Below are 24,031 nucleotides of genomic sequence, written 5' to 3' on the forward strand. Positions count from 1 at the left end.
TCATATCACCACACATTTTCACGTGAGTTCTGGAATGGAACCGGGATTCTCACTCAGGTTTGCACGGCAGACACTTCACGGATTGAGATTTCTCCCCAGGCTCTTGAGGATTTAAAAAACATGTTCCACTCGGCTGATTTGTTTGTTATGTTTCACAGTCAATTGACATGTGACACCTCCCAAAGCCTTAAGACCGTGTGATCTCTGAGTAGAGGAAAAAAAAATCTGAGTTGTGAATGGATCCGCACGTTCATTCATAGAAAGCCAGTGCATACTGCCAGCAGGTGGCAGTGTTGTGCTCTCAGTCAACCATGCCTCCTGTAGACTTGAACTTGAATGTCTTTCCCAGTTCTGTGTGGGACAGAGCCTGCTTGGCCAGTTTCAGCTTCAGCAGCTGAAGTAAACAGCATGGGTCTGACAGTGGCTCCCTAGTAGCCTTCCTTGGTGGCTTCCCTCATGCGGTCATCTCCTCCAGTTTCCCTGGGTTCTCCCCATCAGCTCCTCTCACCCCAATAAACGCAAAGAGCATTGCATGGGAATTTTCAGACCTTCTGCCCAGCTCCAGAGACAGTCTAAGGCTTATTTATTTATTTATTTATTTATTTATTTATTTATTTTTAATCAAGACAGGTAAGATCCTTAAAAGCCAGTTTGTAAACTGCAAAGTGTAAACGACAAATGAGTCTCTAATATTTTTTGACGGTTTTATTTTATTTTATTTTTTAAGTTCTGTGGATGTGGGTCTCTGTGTGGGTATGTGTATGTGAATGCAGGTACCCTAGCAAGCCAGAGGCATCAAATTCCCTGGAGCTGTAGCTGCAGGTGGTTGTGAGCCAGATGTGGGTGCTGGAGCAAGCTCTGGAAGGCCAGTTGTGTGCTCTGACCACCAGCCGTCTCTCCAGCTCTTATGACATGCTGCCATCTTCGCAGAGTGGAAGGCTTTCTCATTGGTCAGGATGGCATGACCAGGAAGCAGGCAGTGGGGAGTTTAGAGGAGATGTCAGGGTCTGGTGACTTTCTTCTGCTTTGAAGCCCACTGTTCCCTACCCTCTCTTCCTGCACAGCCCACACCTCCTGTCAGCAAACCCCATCTATCCAGTTCTGCTCCTCAGACTCAGCCAGGGTGGAGAACTTTACACTTACACACTGAGGGGGCCAAAGAGTGCTGGGGAGGCTGTAGGGGGAGGAGGGTGTAAACCTGTGGCCATCACAGAAGTCAGTATGGGGGGGGTCCCTCAAAAACCTGAAAATAGAACTATATGTCCCAGCTAGCCTGCCCTCGGCTATACCACAGAGACGCTCGCTCATCCATGTTCATTGCTTCTCTATGCCCAACAGCCAGGAAATGGAACCTGCCTAGCTGTCCATCAACACATGAATGACTATAAAGAAAATGTGTTACATGTTCACAATAGGATTTTATTCAGTCATAAAGAAAAATGAAATTATGGCATTTGCAGAGAAACGGGTGAAACTGGAAATTACTACATCAGGCTCAATAAGCCTTATTGTAGAAAGCCCTATGCTGCTTGTTTTCTCTGTACAGAGCCTGGATTTAAAGTGTGTGCGAGGGAGTGGGGGTGAGACGAGAAGACAGATCTTAAGGGAAGGGAGAACAGGAGAGGGTGTCTTACTTGACTTTCTATTGTGTTAAAATACCATATCCTAAAGCAACTAACTTGGAGAGGAAAGGGCTCATTTGGCTTACACTTTGACATCACAGTCCACCATTAAAAGAAGCTAGGGCAGGAACCTGGAGGCAGGAACTGAAGCAGAAGCCATGGAGTTATGCTGTGTATTGGCTTGTTCCCCAAGGCTTGCTCAGCCCACTTTCTTACAGTGTCCAGGACCACCTGCCCTTAATGGTGTGTCCAAAGTGGGCTGGATCCTCAAACATCAACCAATCAGGAAAATGCCAACTGCCCAACCCGGTGGCAGCAGTTGGTGTTCTTTTCAAATGACTCTAGTTTGTGTCAAGTTGACAAAAAACCAGGACAGATGGTAGTGGAATCTGAGTGACATAAAAGGGGGGCCTATCTGGGGAGAAGGAAGGGAACCGGTGTACACTAGGGAGGACAGGCTGAGGGGAACGAAGTATAACTAAGTATTCATGGGAAAATGCCAGCTTGAAACCAATTCCTTTGACTGCTAACTTGCCCACAGAGGCCAGAAGATGGTGTCAGATCCCCTGGAGCTAGAGAGCTAGCTACACATGGTTGTGGGCTGCCATGTGGCTACTGGGAACCCGGGTCCTTTGGAAGAGCAACCAGATGCCCTGAACCACTGAACCATCTCACCAGCCTCTTGATATAATAGAAAAAGAATATTAAAAAGAGGGACAACACAAAAAGAGCCAAGCAGTCAGAGCTTGTTCTGCGTGCAATTTTGCCACCTGACCAGGACTTTGAAAGAGAAGAAAAAGAATGACCGGGTCAGCGATATGGAACACCTAAATAAGGGGCAAACTGGAAACATTTAGAACTTGCATGTGTGAGGCCCTGGATTCTATCCACCACGCCACACACACAAATACAACTTCTTGTCTTAAAATCATATATGCATGTTTGAAAATCAGAGATCATCAGGCCTGGCGCTGTGGTCCTTACATTTCTGGGCCTCTCAGTGTTTGAGTCAGAGACCCATGGAGGGTTTAATCATTGCGTATCGTAATTTCCCTCAGTGCATCCATTCACTGTGTTGAGTATCTTCCTGTGACGTGGATCAAAAAATACCTGGCCTGCATCATGGCGCAACAGCCTTACAGCATTTTCAGTTTCCTTTTTTGGTAAGAGGACTGAACCCAGTGTCTTGTGCATGGGAGGCAAGTGCTCTGCCACAAGCCATACCCATAGAGAGACACAGTGGTTAAGGACCCATGTTCTGAGATTTTGGTGACCTGTGTCTAAATTTTGTTTTTTCCATTCATTTTGAACAATTGACATCTCTGTGCCTATTTTGTCACCTGTAGGCTGGGTTTAACAGCCTTAGCCATGAGATTGCTTAGCAGATTAATCAGTCTATTGCATAAACATGATATGTGCTAGTTGCTATAATATTTTCTTTCAAGGCACATTGGTGTCTTAGGGTTTTTATTCTTGTAAAGAGACACCATGACCATGACAACTCTTATAAAGGAGAACACTTAATTGGGGGTGGCTTCAGTTTCAGAGGTTTAGTCCATTATCTTCATGATGGGAAAAATGGCAGTATGCAGACAGACATGGTGCTGGAGAGGTAGCTGAGAGTTCTACATCCTGAGCCATAGGCAACAGGAAGTGAACTGTGTGCCACACTGGTGTAGCTTGAGCATATAAGACCTCAAAGCCTACCCCTACAATACACACTTCCTCCAACAAGACCACACCTCCTAATAGTGCCACTCCCCATAGGCCAAGCATTTTAACACATGAGTCTATGGGGGCCATATCTATTCAAACCACCATGATCACTAACTTATTCCTTCTAAGGTTATGATTAATTCTCTCTAAGTTTATATAGTTTGAATATTTATGTCTATCTTAGGGAGTCTTTTTTGGAATTAAATAAGTATGTATAAAGGGGTTGGTATGTGTCTGGTACTTAGCATTTGTAGTTTATCTGATTGGCTAGATCTATAATGTGTTAGAGACTCCACCCTTACTACACTGGGTGATGCTGTAGACATGGGCCACCCTGATGGCCAAAGAAAGGCAGGTCAGAGGGCAAGTCTAGGATAATTTAGATGGCTAGGAGCTGTGCCAAGAGTAGAGGAGGTGCTTCTAGTGTTCAGACATGGCAGTCCCCTGCCTCTATCCTACTGGTCTCTTGGTGGCTGGCTGACAGCTGCTCAGAATATTGCAAAGAGACCCTGAGCTGTTTGTAGCTTCTAACAGCATGTTTGTTTGTGTCCCCTGCTATGAGTATGTGCACACAATGGGCATGGACGAGATGGCTGTGTATTAAGGCTGTGCCTAACTAGATATTGGCCCATGTTGTGGTTTGAATAAGAATGTCTCCTATAATCTCAGGCATTTGAGTACTTGGTGTTGGGCCCCAGCCCCCCACGGGGTCTCTGTGAGTCGCTTGTCAGCCAATAACCACAGGTGCATTCTGTTTTCTAGTCCTGGCTTACAGCCCCGGCCTGGCCCACTGGCATCAACATCTAGTTGTGAAAACATGAACTTTTAAACCTGGGTTTTTTCCACTGTGCTGTAAGTCTGTACATAAGGCTGCTTCCTCCCTGCAATAAACACACACACACATTCTCTTAGCACAAACAACCGGACGTCTTGTCTTTCATTTAAATCTCCAGGCTTTCACCCGATACATTAGACTTGCTTGTGGCGTAGGCGCCACACTTGGCCCTTAGTTGGTGATGCTGTGTGGAGGTGAAGGCAGTGCAGGCTTGCTGGAGGAAGTCCATCATCACTGGGGGTGGGCTCTGTCCATCACATCACTGGGGGTGGGCTCTGTCCATTACATCACTGGGGGTGGGCTCTGTCCATCACATCACTGGAGGTGGGCTCTGTCCATCACATCACTGGGGGTGGGCTCTGAGATAAAAATGTCTCTCTGCTTCATGCTTGTGGTTGAGGATGTGAGTTCTCAGGTTCCCGCTCCTGCCTTCATGCCACCATGCTTCCCTCTGGAACCACAAGTCAAACTCTTCTGTAAGTTGCCTTGGTCGGGGTGATTTATCACAGAGACAGAAAAGTAACAGATAGCAGCTTTTGAGAGGGAAAACATTTGGGAGTAGGAAGCTGTTTGTGATGGAAGGTGAGAAGGCTCTGTGGATTTGTTATCTTTAAGAGGACATGTCTCACAGGCATTATGGGATGTGCTTAGATTTCACGTGAGGTCAAGGGTCAGAATAAGGGCTTGGATGGGAATGGAGACCACAGGGTTAGTGGACTTTCTGTGACAAGGAGGAACATTAATATTGGGACCATTAACCAGAGTGAGACCCTGATTAGCCCTGTTGCTACTCTCTATCTTTGTTTAGGGCTGGATAGGAACATCTGTCACCATTAGTTGTGCCAGGACCAGGACTGTACGGAAGGCAGGAACCATATCTTATCCACTGTAGTTCTGACAAATTGATTGTAGAAATGGCTTAAGAAGGTTCTGGGAAATGCTTTGCCCTGTGGAATATCCAGGAACTCAAGTCAAAATGGGCTACTATAAAAAAGGAGTTGGACCCATTTTTCAGTTAACTCTCTGTGGGCTATTAGTAAAGGAACTGAAGCAAGTTCGAAACTCTCCATAGTATTTCAGAATATCTTTCCATTTGGGACAAGGCAAACCATGTAACTTTTTATCAGTTTTCCTCTGTGTGTGTGTCTCTGTGTGTGTGTGTGTGTGTGTGTGTGTGTGTGTGTGTGTGAGAGAGAGAGAGAGAGAGAGAGAGAGAGAGAGAGAGAGAGAGAGGAAGAGGAAGAGGAAGAGGAGGAGAGGCATGCATGTGGAGGTTAGAAGACAGCTTTGTTAGTTTTCTCCTCCTCATTTTACATGGGTTCCAGGAATAGAATTCAGGTCATGTTTTAGTTTGCTTTCTGTTGTGTGATAAGCACCATGACCACAAACAACTTGGAGAGGAAAGGGCTTATTTAGCCTCACAGATTACAGTCCATTATTGAGGCGGGGTAGCTAAGGCAGGAACAGAAGCAGAGGCTATGGAGGGGAGCTATTTACTGGCTTGCTCCTCATAGCTTGCTTAGTTTGCTTCCATATACAACCCAGGAACACCTGCCCGGGGATGGAAACCTTCACAGTGGCCTGGGCCTTCTACATTAACAACTAGTCAAGAAAATGGCCCACAGACCAGCCTGATGGAGGCAACAGGTGACTTCTAGTTTGTCAAGTTGACAAAAACTGACCAGCACAGGTAGCCAGACTTGGTAACAAATGTCCTTAACCATGGGCCACCTCGGCAGTCTTTATCCCTGATTTTCCTCATAGCGCTTGGATAGCTGATCAATGGCATCAGTGATGCTAACACTTTGTCACTACAGTTGTGGGTATAACAGGGTTGTCTTTTCCCTCTTCTGAGCCAAATGTGCACATTCTCATCCCAAGAACAGCATCCTGGGGGGGGGGGGTTGTTGTGTTGTAGCCCAAAGTCCTAAAGTCCACCCCAGTTCCGCCTCATGTTTTTCTTGTCATGTTTCTTCTTTAGATTTGGAACCTGGCTTCAAACAAACTCACATTTTTAAACTCCTATAAGATGAAGATGTCAGTCATCCTGGGAATCATTCAGATGACTTTCGGAGTTATTCTCAGCCTCTTCAATCACATGTGAGTCTCTTCTTAAAAGAAACCAAAAGGTTTATTTTCAATTATGTGAACATGTGTATGTGTGTTTGAGTGTGGGTCTGTGCATATGAGTGCAGGCTCATGGGCCCTCTGAGCAGGAGTTACTGGTAATTGGGAACTGCCTCATATGGGTTCTAGAACCAAATTTGGGTCCTCTGCAAGAACACAGGGCTCTTACCTGACGAACCATCTTCCACCTGACCTGTGAGTTTCTTGATTCACCGTCTTGTTGCTCATCTGATGGCACTGATGAGGAAGAGGCAGAGCCACCAGTGCATCTTGGCTTGAGCTGAGACAGGCTGATTGGCCAGAAACAGGAGCACCTCTGTTCCTCCATGCAGTGTTTGTTGAAGTAAATGTGTATTTTTCACCTGGGAATAAATACGATAGGGTTCATGAGGGTGCTGGAATGCCCTCTCTCAGCACCTTGTGTTCCTCCTACCTGGAAGGAAAGGCCAGGGAGGACTTGTATGAATTTTGGTCACGGTGCCTTCAATCCTGGATCATCCTGGATGTCCTTTCTCCCAGCTGGCAGCAGCCTCTCTTCCTCTTGCCTGGTCATGTCAGCACCCTGTTTCTCTCCTCTGACAGCATCCATCACTGGAAGGCCTCTTAAACTGCTTCTTAAACTTATTGATGCTAACAGCATCACGTGCTCACTCACTGTGCCTATTGAACATGGCAGCTGACGTCAAGTGCCCAGAAATCTCACTTGGTACTTAGGTTAGAGTAAGTGGGGCATTGGGGAACACAGAAACGATGGAGAGCTTGTGATCAGTCAGTTTAAGTCTCAACTTCAGCTCCTAGTGAAGGTGATCGTAGCCTCAATGCCTGACATTGCTGAGAATGTTGTCATGGTAAACAGAATGGGGGCTGGGGATGTCGCTCAGTTGGTAGAGTGTCTGCCTGGCACACACACAGCCCTGCGTTCAGCCCCCAGTGCTGCATACAGTGGGTGTGCTGGTGTGCACCCCTGAAATTCCTGCACTTGGGTGGAGGCAGAAAAATCAGAAGTTCAAGATCTGGCTACATAGCAAGTCCAAGGCCAGCTTGGGCTCTGGGAGAGTCTGTCTTAAAAAAAAAAAAAAGAAAAGAAAAACAAAAAAGAACAAATAAAGAAAGAAATGGAGAAAAAGAGAATGGGAATACATAACCAGAATGGATTAGGTTAACAGCAAGCAAAATGAACAACTCCAACTTCAATGGCTTAAGACCATGAGTCATAGCAGCGGGACCCACATGGGTTCCATGTCTGTCATCCTTTCATCCAGCGAATTTAGAGGATGGGTGGACACTACCCAGACCCTTGCAGGTGCCATGACAGAGAAAAGGTAGAGAGTTAGTGAGTCTTAAAGCTTCTACCCAAAGTGGCAGGGGACTATTTCTGGTTCTGTTTTGTTGGCAAGAACCAGTTGTAGGGTGACCTTTTAACTTGAGAGGCCACAGAAATAGTTTTGCTTGGAACAGCAAGGATGTTGGGACATGTGGTAAGCAAGAAGCTAAAGATGTGTTGAGGAAGGGGTTTCCCAGCTTATGTATCAGGGGTTTTCCTGGCAGTCCATCTCTAGAGCTTCCCCTCTTAGCCTCCTAGGGCTCTGTCTTAGAGCAGAAGGCTGTGAACTTTCTATTACTCTATCTTGGCGCCCTGTCTTGAGAGAGAATTTTTGACTTTTATAGAATTTCAGAATTATAAAATACTCTCCTTTTTTTCTTTTCTGGCAAAAGGAATTGAGCATAGGGCCTGAAACAAGCTAAGTGTCTTAGTTGCTGTTCTATTGCTGTGAAGAGACACTAGTCCAAGATAAAGCTTATAAAAGAAATCATTTAATGGGGGGGTTGCTTACAGTCCATCATTATGGTGGGCAGCAGGCAAGCAGGCATGGTGCTGGAGCAGTATCTGAGAGCTTTACATCCTGATCCCCAGGCAGAAAGAGACAGAGACAGATAGAGGTCTGGTGTGGGCTTTTGAGACATCAAAGCCACCTAATGACACATTTCCTCCAACAAGACCACAAGGTAATACCTCCTAATCTTTCTAATCCTTCTTAAACAGTCCACCAACTCAAGACTAAGTGTCCCAATATATGAGCCTGAGAGGTGGGGTGGGGTGGGGGCGCTCTCATTCAAACTACCTTACACTAAGCAAGTGTTCTATTACTGAGCTACAGCCACAGCCCTCCTCTCATGTAGCCCAGGCTGATCTTGAACTCAGTATATATACAAAAGATGGCCTTGATTTCCTGCCTCCACTCCCCAGGTTCTGGGATTATAGGCATGAACCATGGTGCCCGTTTCTTTTCACTTTTTAGTTTTGAGACAGAGTCTCATTAAGTTGTACAGGCTGCCTTGTGATTCACTGTGTACCCCAGGCAGTGCTAGAACATGGGATTCTCCTGCCTCAGCCTTTTGAGTGCCTGTGCTTACAGGCCTGTGCTACAAGACACAATGTTTAATGTTCTTCTCCCAATCATGAAAAAGTGAGTGCCGCAGAGAGAGAGAGAGAGAGAGAGAGAGAGAGAGAGAGAGAGAGAGAGAGGTGTGTGGGTGCCAGAAAGTGGTGTCAGACCCCTGGAACTGAAGTTAAAGACGACTGAGCCACCTGATGGGACGGCTGGGAATGGAACTTGGGTCCTCTGAGAGAGCACAAAGTACTTTTAACCACTGAGCCACCTCTCCAGCCCCATATTAGAATCATTCTTAATTTCCAGGCTCCATCTGGTCGACAGGCTGTAGACGGGCAACACTTGTCTTAGTGCAAGAGTAGGAGAAAAGCTTCCAATGTCTGTCAATGCTTCATTTCACCTTCAAATGTATCTTGGGAGTGAAATCTTCATGAGAAGCTGTGGCCAGATCACCAGACAGTACCTTCTAGACCTAGGTTCCCCGAATCTGTGCAGGCAAAAGCACTCCCTCCGCCCCCGTATTCCCTTTCTCTTTTCTTTTCTATCTGTCCATGTTTGTGTTTGCCAGGGGAGTCAAGCTGTTCGCCAACAGTGCTCAAGAAGGAAATGAGCACTGTGCTCTGGGGAGAGCACGTAAGCTCTAACGTTGTGTTCATGCTCTGTCTTATGTGTGTTTTCCACCCCTAGTTACTTCAGGAGAACTCTCAACATCATTCTGCAGTTCATCCCCGAGATGATTTTTATGCTGAGTCTGTTTGGATACCTGGTTTTCATGATCATTTTCAAGTGGTGTCGGTACGATGCCCACACATCCCAGAAGGCTCCCAGCATCCTCATCCACTTCATCAGCATGTTTCTCTTCGACTACGATGACTCCAACGCGCCCCTGTACAGCCATCAGGTAGCTCTGCTTTGAAAGTTCCTCCCCCGACCCACTCAGTTTTGTTAGATCTCTCCCATGCTCTGTGAGTATTGCAGAGAGTATTCATTGCATCTTAGTTCTCTGAGCCATCTTAGCACCCAGGACAGAACATTATGTTCTTATAAGTAAGCGGACCGGGACAGACAGCTGTTACGAGGCTCCTACTCTTCCTGCTGGGGTAATGCACAAGGAACTGTTGAGTTGAAAACTGGCTAGGAAAACGGGAAAAAATAACCTTCAGATGAGTTGGCTTGGGTGGTAAAATGCTCCAGTTTAAGTTTTAAACGTTAAAGTACAGGGTCCTGGGATCGCTCCAAATGACCAGAAGATACCCGATATGCAATTACAGAAAGTGGCTTTATTCTCCAGACAGAAAAGCCAGCATGCTGGGGTCCACCCAAAAAAAAAACAAAAACAAAAAACAAAAAAATGGTGTCGACCCCTGGGAAGAGTCAATCAGTCCTTTTTAAGCTAGCTTAGGGGAATTCCAGCTTAGTTAGGCATTCCTTGACAGGATTGGGTGTAGACCGTCACTGGTATAGGACGCATTTAGTGATTGGCCAATGACGTCTGCTCAGCAACTGTGGTTGCTGTACCAGGGGTCCATGTGACTGAAGATAGCAAGAACGGCTCTTGCTTGTGGCTGGGGAGGACCTGACTGGCCACTGGACTGGGCATACTTCCTGGGGGTCTGGTTGAGGTCAGACATGAGTCAACATAGTCGTACCAGTTCTAGGGCAATAATGACCAGACAAAGGGTCTGCATGTACTCAGTATAAAGGTTCTTTGGATAGTTTTGATTGGCTGGATATGCAGATGTAGAACTTGCAGAGATGGTCAAGTATACCTTGCTATTTTCAGTGTGTTTAAACACATTTATTTGTTGTCTTGGAAAGTGTTTAGGTGAACATACAAAGGCATGGGTTTCATCATGCCATCATCACACATATATGTCATTATACTGTGTTCTCATTTGCTCTTCTCTGTCATGGCTCCCCCTCCAGAGTGTTCCTTCCTTCTCCCCATACAGCGTATTTTATCAGGAAACAACAGAAACACTCCCTTGGAACTGGATGTAAAGCAAAATCAATGAATCATTCTTTTGCAACACAAACTATTCTTTTACACTGGCCTCACCCAGTGATGAGCCAGCTTAGGCATTTTATGAGTAGAAGACCCACTTCTATGCTAATTCCACCAGACAGGGTTCTAGGGTTAGGATCTAGGTGGGTCTTCCATGGACACACCATCTGCCAGAGACTACAAACACTAGATTCCTAGCTGACTTGGAGCTTTTTCTCTGGCTGCTAGCCACATTTCCCTGCCGTCCAGAGGCATCAAGCAGGAGGAAAACATGCCACCCGACAAGGCTTTTATAAGAGATGGTTTCAGATAATAATCAGCGAGGAGACGTACCTCGGAGGGCCCTTTTGTGTCTCACTTGAGAATGCTGGCACAAAGTGAGTGTGCTTTAAAGGTTCACTTACACCATGCTGGCATCAGAATGAGTGTTTATTTGGGTTTCGCAAACAAACCCTTTCTTGTAAGCACTGGCCTTAGAGTAACCAAGTATTTCCAGTGTTAACTGCTTGTAGAGAGGCCTAGGCTTCGCTTCCTTTGGAAGAGGCACCAGGCAGGCGTTGCAGTGAGTGAGTGGCTTTCCAACTTCTTGTTGTATTGAGAAACATTACAGGGAATTGGCTGCTTTCCCTGTGGCCTGCTTTGAAGGTTAATTTGTTGACATGGTTTGGGATTTCCATAACCTCAGTCTGGGGTCATGTGGTTAGAAGAAATGGCAGTCACTAAAGTCTCCTCAGCTTTGCTCTGGCTGTCTTTGTATACAAGCCACATACAGGTGCTTTGTATGTCATCTGGGGGAGGGAGGTCTGGCTGTAAAAATAAGCAAATGGCAGAGAGGTGGCTTCATTGGGTAAGTACAGGTTAAAGACACACACTTGTCCCTCTTTTTTTTTTTAAGATATATTTCATGTGCATGGGTGTTCTGCCTGCATGTATGTCTGTGTGAGGGTGTCAGATCCCCTGGAACTGGAGTTACAGACAGCTGTGAGCTGCCATGTGGGTGCTGGGAATTGAACCCAGGTCATTTGGAAGATCAGCCATTGCTCTTAACTGCCAAGCCAACTCTCCAGCCCAGCCCTTCCTTCTTTTGAGCTTGTAAAACAGAGCAGGAGTTGAGCAGATAAAATGTTCCAGCTGGGTAAAATGTCTTACCACTGTTGCTCACAAACATCTCCTGACACAATAAGCCGAGGAAGATGGGTGTTGGTGGCGCACGCCTTTAATCCCAGCACTCGGGAGGCAGAGGCAGGCGGATCTCTGTGAGTTCAAGGCCAGCCTGGTCTACAGAGCAAGTTCCAGGACAGGCTCCAAAGCTACAGAGAAACCCTGTCTCAAAAACAAAAATAAACAAACAAACAAATGAGAACAGGAAGACTCACATGGTGGCATTTCCTCTGTCTCTGCCTCCAGTCAGGACACCTTCCCCAGTAGCGGCTTTCCCAATGCAGCTGAACCACTCCTGGGAACTGGGAAGTGTGGATGAGGAGTGGGGAGGGACGCGACAGGAAACACAAGCTGGGGACTCCTCGTGGGCCTCCACACTGGGCAAATGGGGACCACCGAAAACTGGTTCTGAGTATATATAGTGGATCTCCCAACCTATGAGGGGACATGAGGCAGAAAGCCGGGTAGACAGTTTGGGAACTCCTGGTCTCTTTCTTTGTAGCACAAGTTCCAATTGGCCTTAATAATGAAAACTCAGAGTAAGATACAGGAGGAAATGCTGACAGATCAGAGAGACAAAGGAGCAACGCACAGCTGCTTCTTACCTAGCCAACTCCTCATCCTGACAAAAGGGGCAAGCTCCTGTCTCCTCCCACCTTCTATTCCTCTCTCGCCCTGTCATATCACTTCCTGTTTCCTCCTCCCTAGTGCTGGGTGGGATTAACGGAATGTGTCTCCCAAGTACTGGGGTCAAAGGCATGAGATCCCAAGTGCCGGGATCTAAGGTGTGTGCCACCACTGCCTGGCCTTTCTGGTTAACCAGTGGCTAGCTCCTCACTCTGATCTCCAGGCAAACTTTGTTAGCGCACAAACAAAACATCCCCACATTTCTTGAAGGGGGAGGGGTGTGTGTGTGTGTTGGGGGGGAGGTGAGCAAGAGCTCAATCAATCACCTCACACTGGAAATATAAAATATAAACTACGGATTTAATATAAAATGATCCAAGGGTTGGTTTTGGTGGGGAGATGGTTAGAGTCATGTGACCTGCCAATTTTCTTCTGGAACCAGAGTAACTCTCCATGGAGCAGCGTTAAAGGGTGAGGGAAGCCTAGCGCTGTCTTCATGGTGTCACAGGGGGACTTCCTGTTTTAAAGACTCCATATGGCGTGAGAGTATTACAAGGGCTTCATAGCTCGTAAGCAACACAGAAATGGTTTCTCCTTTCCTTGGGCACGGAGCACCACAGGGCAGCCATTTCTCTGTTCACACTAGGAATGTAGCAGGAGGGAGGGTGGACAGAGCGGAATGCTTTGTATTGCTCACAGAGCCGCTAAGGTACCTGCCCTTGCTCCCCCCCCCCCAATTGGGAAAGAGTACTCTGTGGTCATCTTAGTGACTGTTGTCAATTTTGATCTTGCAGCAAGAAGTCCAAACTTTCTTTGTCATTATAGCATTGGCCTCTGTGCCGTGGATGCTCCTGATTAAACCATTTATTCTCAGAGCCAAACACCAGAAGTCTCAGGTAAGCGCTGGATTTTAGTTTGCCCGCCTTGGGTCACAGCACATGGACATCTGGGGTGGGGAGAGAGCAGCGGGCTTCCCCACAAGGCCTGGGGAGGTCTGGAGGGCGAGGCTGGCCTCAAGTGTGGGGCCTTCGGTAGACTACTGTACTTCCAGCACCGCGACCTTCCATTTCCCAGACGCAATAAGCTTTAAGTTCCTCAGACTCTACTCAGGGTGTATGTATCCTACCCAGTTGTCATTGAAGACTTATAAGCATTGTAAATATCCAGACTTGGCTGTTTTATTGGCTAGACACAAGAGGATTTCACACTTTATATTTTGTTTTTTTAAAGACAGAGTCTTGAGATATCTATATCTAATCTATATCTATATCTATATCTATAGCCTTGGCTGGTCTGGCATTCTTTATGTAGTCCATGCCAGCCTAACTCAAAGCAATCCTCTTGCCTCTGCTTCCCTAGTGCTAGGATTACAGCCATAAACTGCCATGTCCCCAGAATATTCTATTTATTTATTTATTTATTTGCGTGTGTGTGTGTGTGTGTGTGTGTGTGTGTGTGTGTGTGTGTGTGTGTGTGTTTGATAGGGTTTTTCTCTGTAGCTTTGGAGGTGCATGCTACCACTGCCCGGCAGATAATTCTACTTTTAAAATGAATATTAAAAGTTATGCCAGGTAGTGGTGGCATATGCCTTTAATCCCAGCACTTGGGAGGCAGAGGCAGGTGGATCTCAGTGAGTTTGAGGCCAGCCTGATCTACAAAGTGAGTTCCAGGACAGGCTCCAAAGCTACACAGAGAAACCCTGTCTCAGAAAAAAAAAAAAAAAAAAAGTTACTCTTTGTGGATTTTTCTAAGGGTGTAATTTCTAAAGTTGTAAATTCCATTATATTGTTGTTGTAGGATATCTTAGGAAGCCCCCATAGTATCTCCTATTGCCAATTATCAATTTCAGTTGGTTTCTCTCTTTCCTTCCTTCCTTCCTTCCTTCCTTCCTTCCTTCCTTCCTTCCTTCCTTCCTTCCTTCCTTCCTTTTTCTTTTGTCTAAGCCTTGAGCCTCAGCTTTACATATTAATCTAAAGAAATAGGATTTAGGGAGATGAACATCTCCCAGAGAACACTGGGGAGCAGCTATACTGAGACGACTCCCTGCTTTCTTCTGTCAGTGGAGAGGATACAGTTGACTGAATTGAGATCACAAAGGCTTTAAATGGCTATAGGCATTAAACTCTACACTCCTAAAATGTAAGGTGGATATTAACCTCGACTGTCATTCCTGTGGAGTCTAGAGAAAGAGAATTACATTAAAAAAAAACCCTCAAAAATTACAACATGATAGATGAGATTGCATAGCTAACCTTGAATGGATGCCTTCTCCATCTCCTTGCTTGCCAACAGCTGCAGTCTTTCTCGATCCACGAGGACGATCTTGAGGGTGGCCACTCGAGCACTTCTGCACAGAAGACTGCAGGGGCCCACGGGACTAAGGGTGACCACGAGGAGGAGGTATCTGAGGCCAGAGCACCAAAGGCTGACTTGTCAGTCTGCATAAAGTCTAGACCTGGGATATAACCTTTACAGTCACAGGATGTGGAGTGAACTCAGACACAAGCTGGAGAGCGTCTGCTGCTCTCAGCCTGGTGGCCCCTGAGTCATCGAGTTCAAGAAAGCCCAGGGCAGGTGCTGGTGGCACACACTTTTAATCCCAGCACTTAGAATTGTCAACTTTTGCTGGCAAGAGTCTTCAGCCTTCAGCTAGCTTCCTGAGTGAAGGGCTCCTTTCCCTGCCAGTGTCTCCATAACTTCCCCTTTCTATCCTGCCCCAGGGTGACTATGGCTGATAGTGATCTATGATATAGTTTGTAACAAACTTGCCAGACAGAAGCTCAAAATCTCCAATTACCCTGATACCCTGAGTATTAACTGCATACATGCATTGAAATACATTGTACCCATGTAAATGTAGTTATTACTGTAATAAAAAAGGAAATTAACGTTCCCACTGTGAAGGGAAGAGAGAAGGGAGAGAAAGAATCTAATGAAATAAGAGAATATGCTCTGTTGCAGTTCAACTTTGGAGACATCTTTGTCCACCAGGCCATCCACACCATCGAGTACTGCCTGGGCTGCATCTCCAACACAGCCTCGTACCTTCGGCTCTGGGCCCTCAGCCTGGCTCATGCGGGTGAGTGTGCAACCCAGGAGTGGCGGAGCTGTCAATCAGATCATCCAGAGAACAGGCTTACTGTCTTCGTGAGCAAGAGTGCCTTCTCGGAGTCATTTGTAGCACGTTTGCCAGATAATGACTTTGTTTTTATTTATTTTTATTTTTTATTTTTTTAATTTTTGCATTTGTGTTTTGCCATGGGTGTTGGGTCCCCTGGAACTGGAGTTACAGTTGTGAACCTGGGTCCTCTGGAAGAGCAGTCAGTGCTCTCAACTGCTGAGCCATCTCTCCAGCCCTGATAATGACTATTTAATGTTTTTCTTGGGTTCTTTCTGGTCCTTAGGCAACTTACTGTAACTTTCAATGCTTCTGAATTTGTGTGAACAGAATCTTACCTTGAGCCTGGCATGACAAAACGCCTCAGACTGGGTGGCTCCAGCCAGAAACAGATTTTTTTTTCTTTCATAGTTCCAGAGGCTGGAAGTTTGGCATGAGAGTGCCATCGTGGTGGGCTCGGGTGGAAGGCTGCTTTCTAACGTCCCCCTCAGCAGAGTAAGGGAGTGAGAGCTGGGACACGAGAGTGAATAAGCCCTTAAATTCCCTAATCCCATGGCAAAGGCCCCCTCTCATATTTCTAATCACCCTCTCTAAGACCCCAGGGAGAGCTACAAACACCAGGCTTCATGTGTTCTTTTAGGTTTAGCATTTTTGCGCCTATCTCCTATTATTCAGAATTATTTCTTATCCTGCTGATACCTCTAGTTGGCTGCTCTGCCCAGCGATCAGTGTGCCCTTGAGTATTTGTCTGCTTCCTCTTGTTGGAAGGTCCCCCCACTATGAGCAAAGCTGTGGCAGTCAAGTTTCTGAGAGGCCTTCAGAGGGACTTTTGGATTTGAGGTGACAGGATGGTGGCTGAGGGTGTCCCCCTTGCCCCCACAGAGCTGTCCGAGGTGCTCTGGACCATGGTGATGAACATCGGCCTTCGCCTTCGGGGCTGGGGAGGGCTCATTGGGGTCTTCATCATTTTTGCCGTCTTCGCCATCCTGACAGTCGCCATCCTCCTCATCATGGAGGGTCTCTCGGCCTTCCTGCACGCCCTCCGGTTGCATTGGTAAGCCTGCTTGTCCTTTAGGAGCTCGGGGAAGGGCAAGCTGCAGGGCTGGCTGACAGACACGAGTCACAACTTAGCTACGTTTTCGGAACCTCAGTTTAGTCATCTGTTTGTATGATGGCGCACACGTGTTTACATGTATGCAGGTACGCTGGCTGCCCTGTAATGGTCATTGGCTCTCTGTTTGCTTGTTACAGTTGGCTTCAAAAGAAGTCAGGTGACAGATCTGAGGCAGGCTTGTAGAGTGAACAGGCGTGTTTGGCTGTTATGGTTGCTCAGGGCTGGAGTGGCAGCGATAGAACAAGATGAACTGGAGAGTGCCACAGCAAGCCGTTGACGTCCTCAGCGCACAGTGGGGCTGCCACTGTTAGGAAACTTGATTTTTTTTTTCATTTTGTGTATACGAGTGTTTTGCCTGCATGTGTGTCTGTACACCTTATGTATGCAGTGCCTATGGAGGCCAAAAGAGGTCATCAAATCTCCTGGGGCTGGAGTTATACATGCTTGTGAGATGCCATTTGGGTGCTGGGAGCCAAACCCAGGTCCCCTGGAAGAGCAGCCAGTGTTCTTAAATGCTCAGCCATCTCTCCAGCCCTAGGAAATTTGTGTTTACATACTGAGTGGAGAAAACTAGAGCATCCGCTTCCGTGGTAACATTTCCCTCCACTGTGTGAAGTATGTGCCTCCATATCATCACGGGACATAAATGATCATGGGTGAGACTGGTTATAAAATGGTTTTAAAAAGTACAGGCCAGCCTGGCGGTGATGGCGCAAGCCTTTGATCCCAGTACTCGGGAGGCAGAGGCAGGCAGATCTCTGTGAGTTCGAGGCCAGCCTCGTTTCTAGAGCGAGTGCCAGGATAGGCTCCAAAGCTACAGAGAAACCCTGTTTCGCAAAAACAAAACAATGAAAAAGTACAGGCCAAGCCCTTGCCTCCTCCTGTACTGGCATGGGCTCCACAACTAGGAGTCAAGGGGCAGATGGGAACCGCACCCAAGTCGTGAAGAGCTGCAGCCACGTATGCTGTGAATATCAGATAGTGCACGGGAAGCATGCTGGCTTGGATGGAGCCCTGCAAGTTCATGATGTGGGGGAGGTGTGCGCTGTGGCCCGTGAAGCTTCAGGAAGAGAGGTGGGAGGAGGGGGCGCCGAAAGAGGGAGGCTTAAAAGGTCACCTGGTTCCCATGGTGTTCTGTGCCCTGCTCCTACCTGCCAGCCTCTTACATTTCAATCTGCTTTTTTTTTTTTTTTTTTTTTTTTTTGTCCTTCCCCGTCACCACAGGGTGGAGTTCCAGAACAAGTTCTATGAGGGGGCTGGCTCCAAGTTCTCCCCCTTCTCCTTCAAGCACATCCTGGAAGGGGCCCCTGAGGAGTAGGCTGCGTCTCTGGTGCAGGTGCCAGCTGCAGGAGTTCATGCGCTCTTGTCCCTGATGTCAGCCCGGGCCTGGTGTCCCACACAGCAGCCCTGTACCTGAAGTGTGACGCTGTGTGAGGTGTGGGATTTGGCAGGGGGTCTGCTTCTCATTTGGACTTTATGTGCAGTGAAATGATCAAATACTATAGTAACTAGGAAACTGGGAGGGGGACACTAAACCCCCATCTTCTTGTAATAGTTTGTTTTTTTTGTTTTACTTTATATCTGTTTTAAGACAAGGTCTCATTAGCTCTAAATGTCCTGGAGATAGCTACATAGCCAAGGGTGACTTTGAACTCTGGCTCCTTCTGCCTCCACTTCCCAAATGTTGAGATGACAGACACAGGCCACCATACCTGGATCTCCTGCAGTATTTCAAGTGTTATAATCATGGAAATAAATGTCTGCTTTGTTCACTGTTTCTTTAAGATGTCTTTATTCAAAATTAATCCATGACATTTCGTATCTACAGTTAGAGGCCAGCCCTGGACAATGGAGTTACACAACCTAATCTCAGGGAAGGATTAGGTTTATGTTTTCTCTACATTTCCCCATTGCCAGGGGCTTAATGTTACAAGATTAGGGGCTTCCTCAAACATTGTCACCCCCACCAAAGCACAGCTAATGCCCTCTGTGTAGAGGGAGGCCCAGCCCTGGCCTGGCTGTCTGCATCACTAACTCCTGGGAAATGAACGTCATTCTTGGGACATTGTTTACTGTCACCACACACTGTGCTGGAGTAACTGGGAAAGGGGAGCAGAGGCTTGGCAGGGTTCTGGAAACCAGTGTAATGGGAAGGAGACTACTTCATAGCTGTGTTCCTTACCCTTTGGGTCTGAGAGCCCAGAACCGATTTCTTAGGGTGCCTGGACTGGTGATTCTCCCAAGTGCCTGAGGAGATTCATTCTGTGGGCTGTTTTGTCTGAATGACCCAAACCCAGGTGAACTGCTGTCTCCATCACCACTATAGGAGTAGGACTAAGAGTAAGTCACGTTTTTGTGCACTTTACAATTGCCTAAGTCCTTTCTACCTGAAGAGCTGATCAGATTCAAATGTGTTTGCATGTTTGAGTGAGGGTACACGAGTACCATGACACACGGAGATTTGAGACAATTTTCCATGTCACTGTGTGTACCAGGCTGGCTGCCCTGCGAGCTCCCATCTTTCTGCAGAAACAATGAGATTACAGACTCATGCAACTGTGCCTGGCTTTCACATAGATTCTGGGGCTTTGCACTCAGGTACTCTTGCTTGGCAAGCACTTTACCCCCTCGTCATCTTCCCAGCTTGTGAGTCTTTCAGACCCTACCTGCTGCCTTCTACCAAGACTGACTAGTGTTGATAAAAGCAGTACTCAAACCTAAAAGGAAGTGGTCGTGGCCCTTTCCTGTCTGTGTACAGCCTGCCCAGCAATTTTGAGGCCTGTCTTTTAAAGGGTTCACCTACCAAGGTTGGATCAAAGGATGGTAATTGGTATCTGTGTTTGAATTCCAGCCGTGGGACTCCATCGTGTGTGTGTATCACTGGGCAAGAAATGGAGTTATTCCCCCTGCCAAGTGCCTAGGAGTCTTTCCACCTCTCTGGACGGCAGAAAAGAGATCATAAGACCTGGGTGATGGAGCTCAGCCAGTGACAGCTGACAGGAAGAATAGACCATAAGTGCCTATGGGAAGCCCGTACTCTCCTGCTGCTGTGATTGCCAGGGAGTGTGAAGGTTCACAGTTTGCTGGTGTCCTACTGGACATCCATCTAAAGAATGTACCCTGCATTCATGACTCCAAGGCACTGCCCACCCCAGCTCTTTCAGAATGCCTCTCCTACCTGAGAGTGACAAGTTGACATTCCCCAAGGTTTGGCAGCTGCTTTCTGTCTCTTTAACAAGGGATCAGGTGAGGGCTGTGTAGAGGGGGGTGTGCCCTCCCTGTCACTCACCCAGAACTCCAGGTGGCTCCTTAATGCATCCTGTTTGGAGAACTAAGGTGAAAAGGAGGGTAGGGGCAGGGTAGGGGCCAGGCTCTCGGGAAGGTAAGTCTAGAGGCAGAGAGGCCTCCAGAGCTGCAGACTGTGGGCTGTGGTGAGACGGTGCTCAGCGGCCCAATAATTGTTTCCAAGGGATACACAGGCAGCAACTCTAGGGCAACAGGTGTGTATCGGCTTCTACTGCTGCTGTTGGGGTGGGGGAACCAACTATTGTGTGATGCTGGAGGCAATTGGGGTGTGAAATTTTCATTACTTTCTGAATTCTGCCTGTATTACGTATGTTAGTGTGTTTGTGTGTGTGGTACACCTGTATTATGTATGTGTGTGTGTGTGTGTGTGTGGTACACCTGTATTATGTATGTTAGTGTGTGTGTGTGTGTGTGTGTGTGTGGTACACCTGTTTATGTATGTTAGTGTGTGTGGTATACCTGTATTATGTTAGTGTGTGTGTGTGTGTGTGTGTGTGTGTGTGTGTGTGTGGTACACCTGTATTATGTATGTTAGTGTGTATGTGTGTGTGCGTGGTACACCTATATTATGTATGTTAGTGTGTGTGTGTGTGTGTGTGTGTGTGTGTGTGTGTGTGTGTGTGGTACACCTGTATTATGTATGTTAGTGTGTTTGTGTATGTGTGTGTGTGGTACACCTGTATTATGTATGTTAGTGTGTGTATGTGTGTGTGTGTGTGGTACACCTGTATTATATATGTTAGTGTGTTTGTGTATGTGTGTGTGGTACACCTGTATTATGTATGTTAGTGTGTGTGTGTATGTGTGTGTGTATGTGTGTGTGGTACACCTGTATTATGTGTGTTAGTGTGTGTGTGTATGTGTGTGTGGTACACCTGTATTATGTGTGTTAGTGTGTGTGTGTGTGTGTGTGTATGTGTGTGTGGTACACCTGTATTATGTGTGTTAGTGTGTTTGTGTATGTGTGTGTGGTACACCTGTATTATGTGTGTTAGTGTGTTTGTGTATGTGTGTGTGGTACACCTGTAATATGTATGTTAGTGTGTGTGTGTGTGTGTGTGTGTATGTGTATGTGTGTGTGGTACACCTGTATTATGTGTGTTAGTGTGTGTGTGTGTGTGTGTGTGTGTGTGTGTGTGTATGTGTATGTGTGTGTGGTACACCTGTATTATGTGTGTTAGTGTGTGTGGTACACCTGTATTATGTATGTTAGTGTGTTTGTGTATGTGTGTGTGTGTTAGTGTGTTTGTGTATGTGTGTGTGGTACAGTCACATGTGTGTTGCAGGTTTGTGCCCTGTGCACATTCCCAGAAGTCAGAGGAGGATACTGAGTGGCATCTCTCACACTCCACCTATTCCCTCGAGGCAGTCTCCTGATGCACCCGGAGCGCGGCTGGCAGCCAGCAAACCCAGGACTCTCCTGCCCCTGCCCCCCGTGCTGATTATAGAGACCCACAGTCACTCTGGCTTTTTATATGGGTTCTAGGATTTGGAATTGAAGACCTTATTTTAGTGCTCTCCTAGTCCCTTATTGATGACACGATAAAAAAAATCACACACACACAAGTCAGTGTGAAAAAGATCTACAGGGGCCCAATTATTTCTGGCTAAAAAATTTCGTAAATCAAAATACAATTTAAGTATCAATCTGTCCCTTGGAAGTCTGATTACTCAGGGCTCCACCTGGGCCTCTGAGTGGCAGAGTGAGTCTTTATCCTGTCCGTGTCCATCCACGTACACTTTTCAGGGCGTTTGAAGCTGGGTCTTGCATCACATCCTATCTGGCGTTGGAGGAAGGACTGGCTGGGGATGCTAACTCATTTAATGAGTTAGTGTGGGTCCACCCTTTTCCTTTTCCTCATGAGATCCCACCTGGCTGAGGAGCAATTGGCTGGTGGGGGTGGGGGTGGGGTAGAAAGGAGGGTATTTGTATGCTGCAAAGTTCATTTTATAATCAATTGCCACTGCTTCATTAAAAATCAACTAGGGACTGGAGAGAAGGCTGTCATAAAGGGTTGGTCCATGTAAGCATGGGGCCTGAGCTTAGAAGCCTGGCACATACGTAAAAAAGCCAGGCGTGGTAGCCTGTACTTGAAATTCCCAGTGTTGGGGAGGCAGAATCAGAAGGAGCCCTGGGGCCCACTCACTGGGCAGTCTCGCCTAATCTGTGAGCTCCAGGCCAAGGGAAGACCTTGTCTCAAGGGTGGTGGATGACATTCCTGAGGATAACACCTGAGGTTGTCCACCACACTTCACATGTACACAAATACGTAGGGAAAAAAGACAGCACACAAAATTTTCTGGCCTCTACATACGTGTGCGTGTGCGTGTGCGTGTGCGTGTGTGTGTGTGTGTATGTATGTGTGTGCGCGTGAGCAAGCATGTGTACATTGACACCCATTACCAAATAACACCTATCCAAGAAGTATCTTGAGTGTTTGGAGGAGCACAGTCATTTTAGAAATGCCTGCCTTCATGGCAGAGGGGCCTGAGATCAGCTGATGTTTGGACTAGAACCTACCTCCAGATATAGGCAGACCCGTGTCTCCTCCCTAATGGGTTAATCCACTGTGAAGGTCAGGTGACCTGGCAAGGGGAGCACCCCTAGGAAGCTGGGTTTGCTTTAAGATAATGTACTATGAGCCACCATGGGCTTAGCTGTGTCTGTCTACCTGTCTTAAGTCCTAATGCAGGAAGCCATAGCCATCCCTGAGAATGTTGGCCAGCATGCTTTTAGACTCCAACACTTGCTTTGGGCTTTCCTTGCTCTTTTTTTTCTACTTTTTTTAAATTAAAAAAAATGTACATATGAGTGTATGTGTGTGCATGGTACCCTTGGACGCCAGAAGAGGGTGTCAGATTCCATGGAACTGGAGGAGTTTGTGGACCACTATGTGGGTCCTGGGAACTGAACCAGGTCCTCTGCAAGAGCAGTCTGTGCTCTTAAACACTGAGCCATAGTCCCCACCTCCTTGTTCCTTTTCTAAAGCTCAAGGCACATCCCACAGCTACCCACTGCCAGGAGGCTGTCCTCCATGCCTGCCTATTTTCCCCATTCTCCTCCCGGCAGATTATCTGCAAGCTTCCATTTTACTTTACTCTTTGCCCTGAACTTCTGTTTGGTTTATTAAGACAGAGTTTGTCTGTGTGGTCCTGGTTGTCCTGGAACTCTCTCTGTAGCCCAGGCTGGCCTTGAACTTTGAACTCAGAGATCCACCTGCCTCTGCTTCCTGAGTGCTGATATTAAATGTGAGCATCAAATCGTCATTCTTTTTTGTGGCACCAAATGTGTTCTTTCTAAGCAGTCCTCACAGTGGAAACAACTGGGGCTCTTAGCTTCCTCTCACTGAGGCAGGGCATGCCAAGTGTAGGATACACACTTTCTGTGAGCTAACTTGCTTGCTCCTCACAGCAGCCTAAGAGTTAGGTGCAATTATAATATTATCCTCATTTTAGGCTGAGGACAAGGAGGTTCACAAGAAGACAAATTCGCAAGCTAGGTGCCTAGTAAATAGAAGAAGGGAGTCTAAACACAAGAGTAGTCTGCAGAGGAAACGGATGGCAGAGAAAAAATATCTATCTCCTAGGTCATGTGTGTGCACATGTGTGAGTACTGTATGTATGTGTGTGTATGTGTATGGAGGTCAGAGGTCAACCATAGGTATCTATGTGTGTAGGTGCATGTGTACGTATATGCTAGGGGTCAGCCTTGGGTGTGGTCCCTAAGAAATGCTAGGGTTTCTCATTGGCATGGAACTTAAAGGTTGGGCCAGGCTGGCTGGCCAGAAAGCCCCGAGTCTTCTTGTCTCCACCCCAGCTTTTTTGGTTTTAACTTGGGTTCTGTGTATAGAAAGAGCTCCTCGTGTGTGCACAGCAAGCACTCTCCTGGCTGAGCTACCAACTTACCTCCTAGGACTTTTGAGGGCTCAAGGCAATTTCACAGGGAGTGGACTGGCCATGTGGTATGTGCTCTATTGCCATTACGTTTTCTCTCTGATACGCATCCT

At 46.9% G+C, this 24,031-nt stretch overlaps 1 protein-coding gene across 2 annotated transcripts in view; it reads left to right on the forward strand.

Annotated features, from left to right (window-relative positions):
* Positions 1 to 18,036, forward strand: part of Atp6v0a4 (ATPase H+ transporting V0 subunit a4) — a 46,128-nt gene extending 28,092 nt beyond the window's left edge. The window contains exons 14-20 of one of the 2 annotated variants that reach the window (XM_035451071.1): positions 6,155 to 6,273; positions 9,381 to 9,594; positions 13,281 to 13,382; positions 14,779 to 14,886; positions 15,448 to 15,565; positions 16,487 to 16,658; positions 17,943 to 18,036. In XM_035451071.1, the coding sequence (XP_035306962.1) occupies positions 6,155 to 6,273; positions 9,381 to 9,594; positions 13,281 to 13,382; positions 14,779 to 14,886; positions 15,448 to 15,565; positions 16,487 to 16,658; positions 17,943 to 18,036 (927 nt within the window). The remainder of the gene's footprint in view (positions 1 to 6,154; positions 6,274 to 9,380; positions 9,595 to 13,280; positions 13,383 to 14,778; positions 14,887 to 15,447; positions 15,566 to 16,486; positions 16,659 to 17,942) is intronic. The other variant, XM_035451072.1, reaches the window with a different exon arrangement.
* Positions 18,037 to 24,031: the final 5,995 nt, after the last annotated feature.

This window comes from Cricetulus griseus (genome assembly GCF_003668045.3).
Source record: "Cricetulus griseus strain 17A/GY chromosome 1 unlocalized genomic scaffold, alternate assembly CriGri-PICRH-1.0 chr1_0, whole genome shotgun sequence".
Classification (NCBI taxonomy): Eukaryota; Metazoa; Chordata; class Mammalia; order Rodentia; family Cricetidae; genus Cricetulus; species Cricetulus griseus.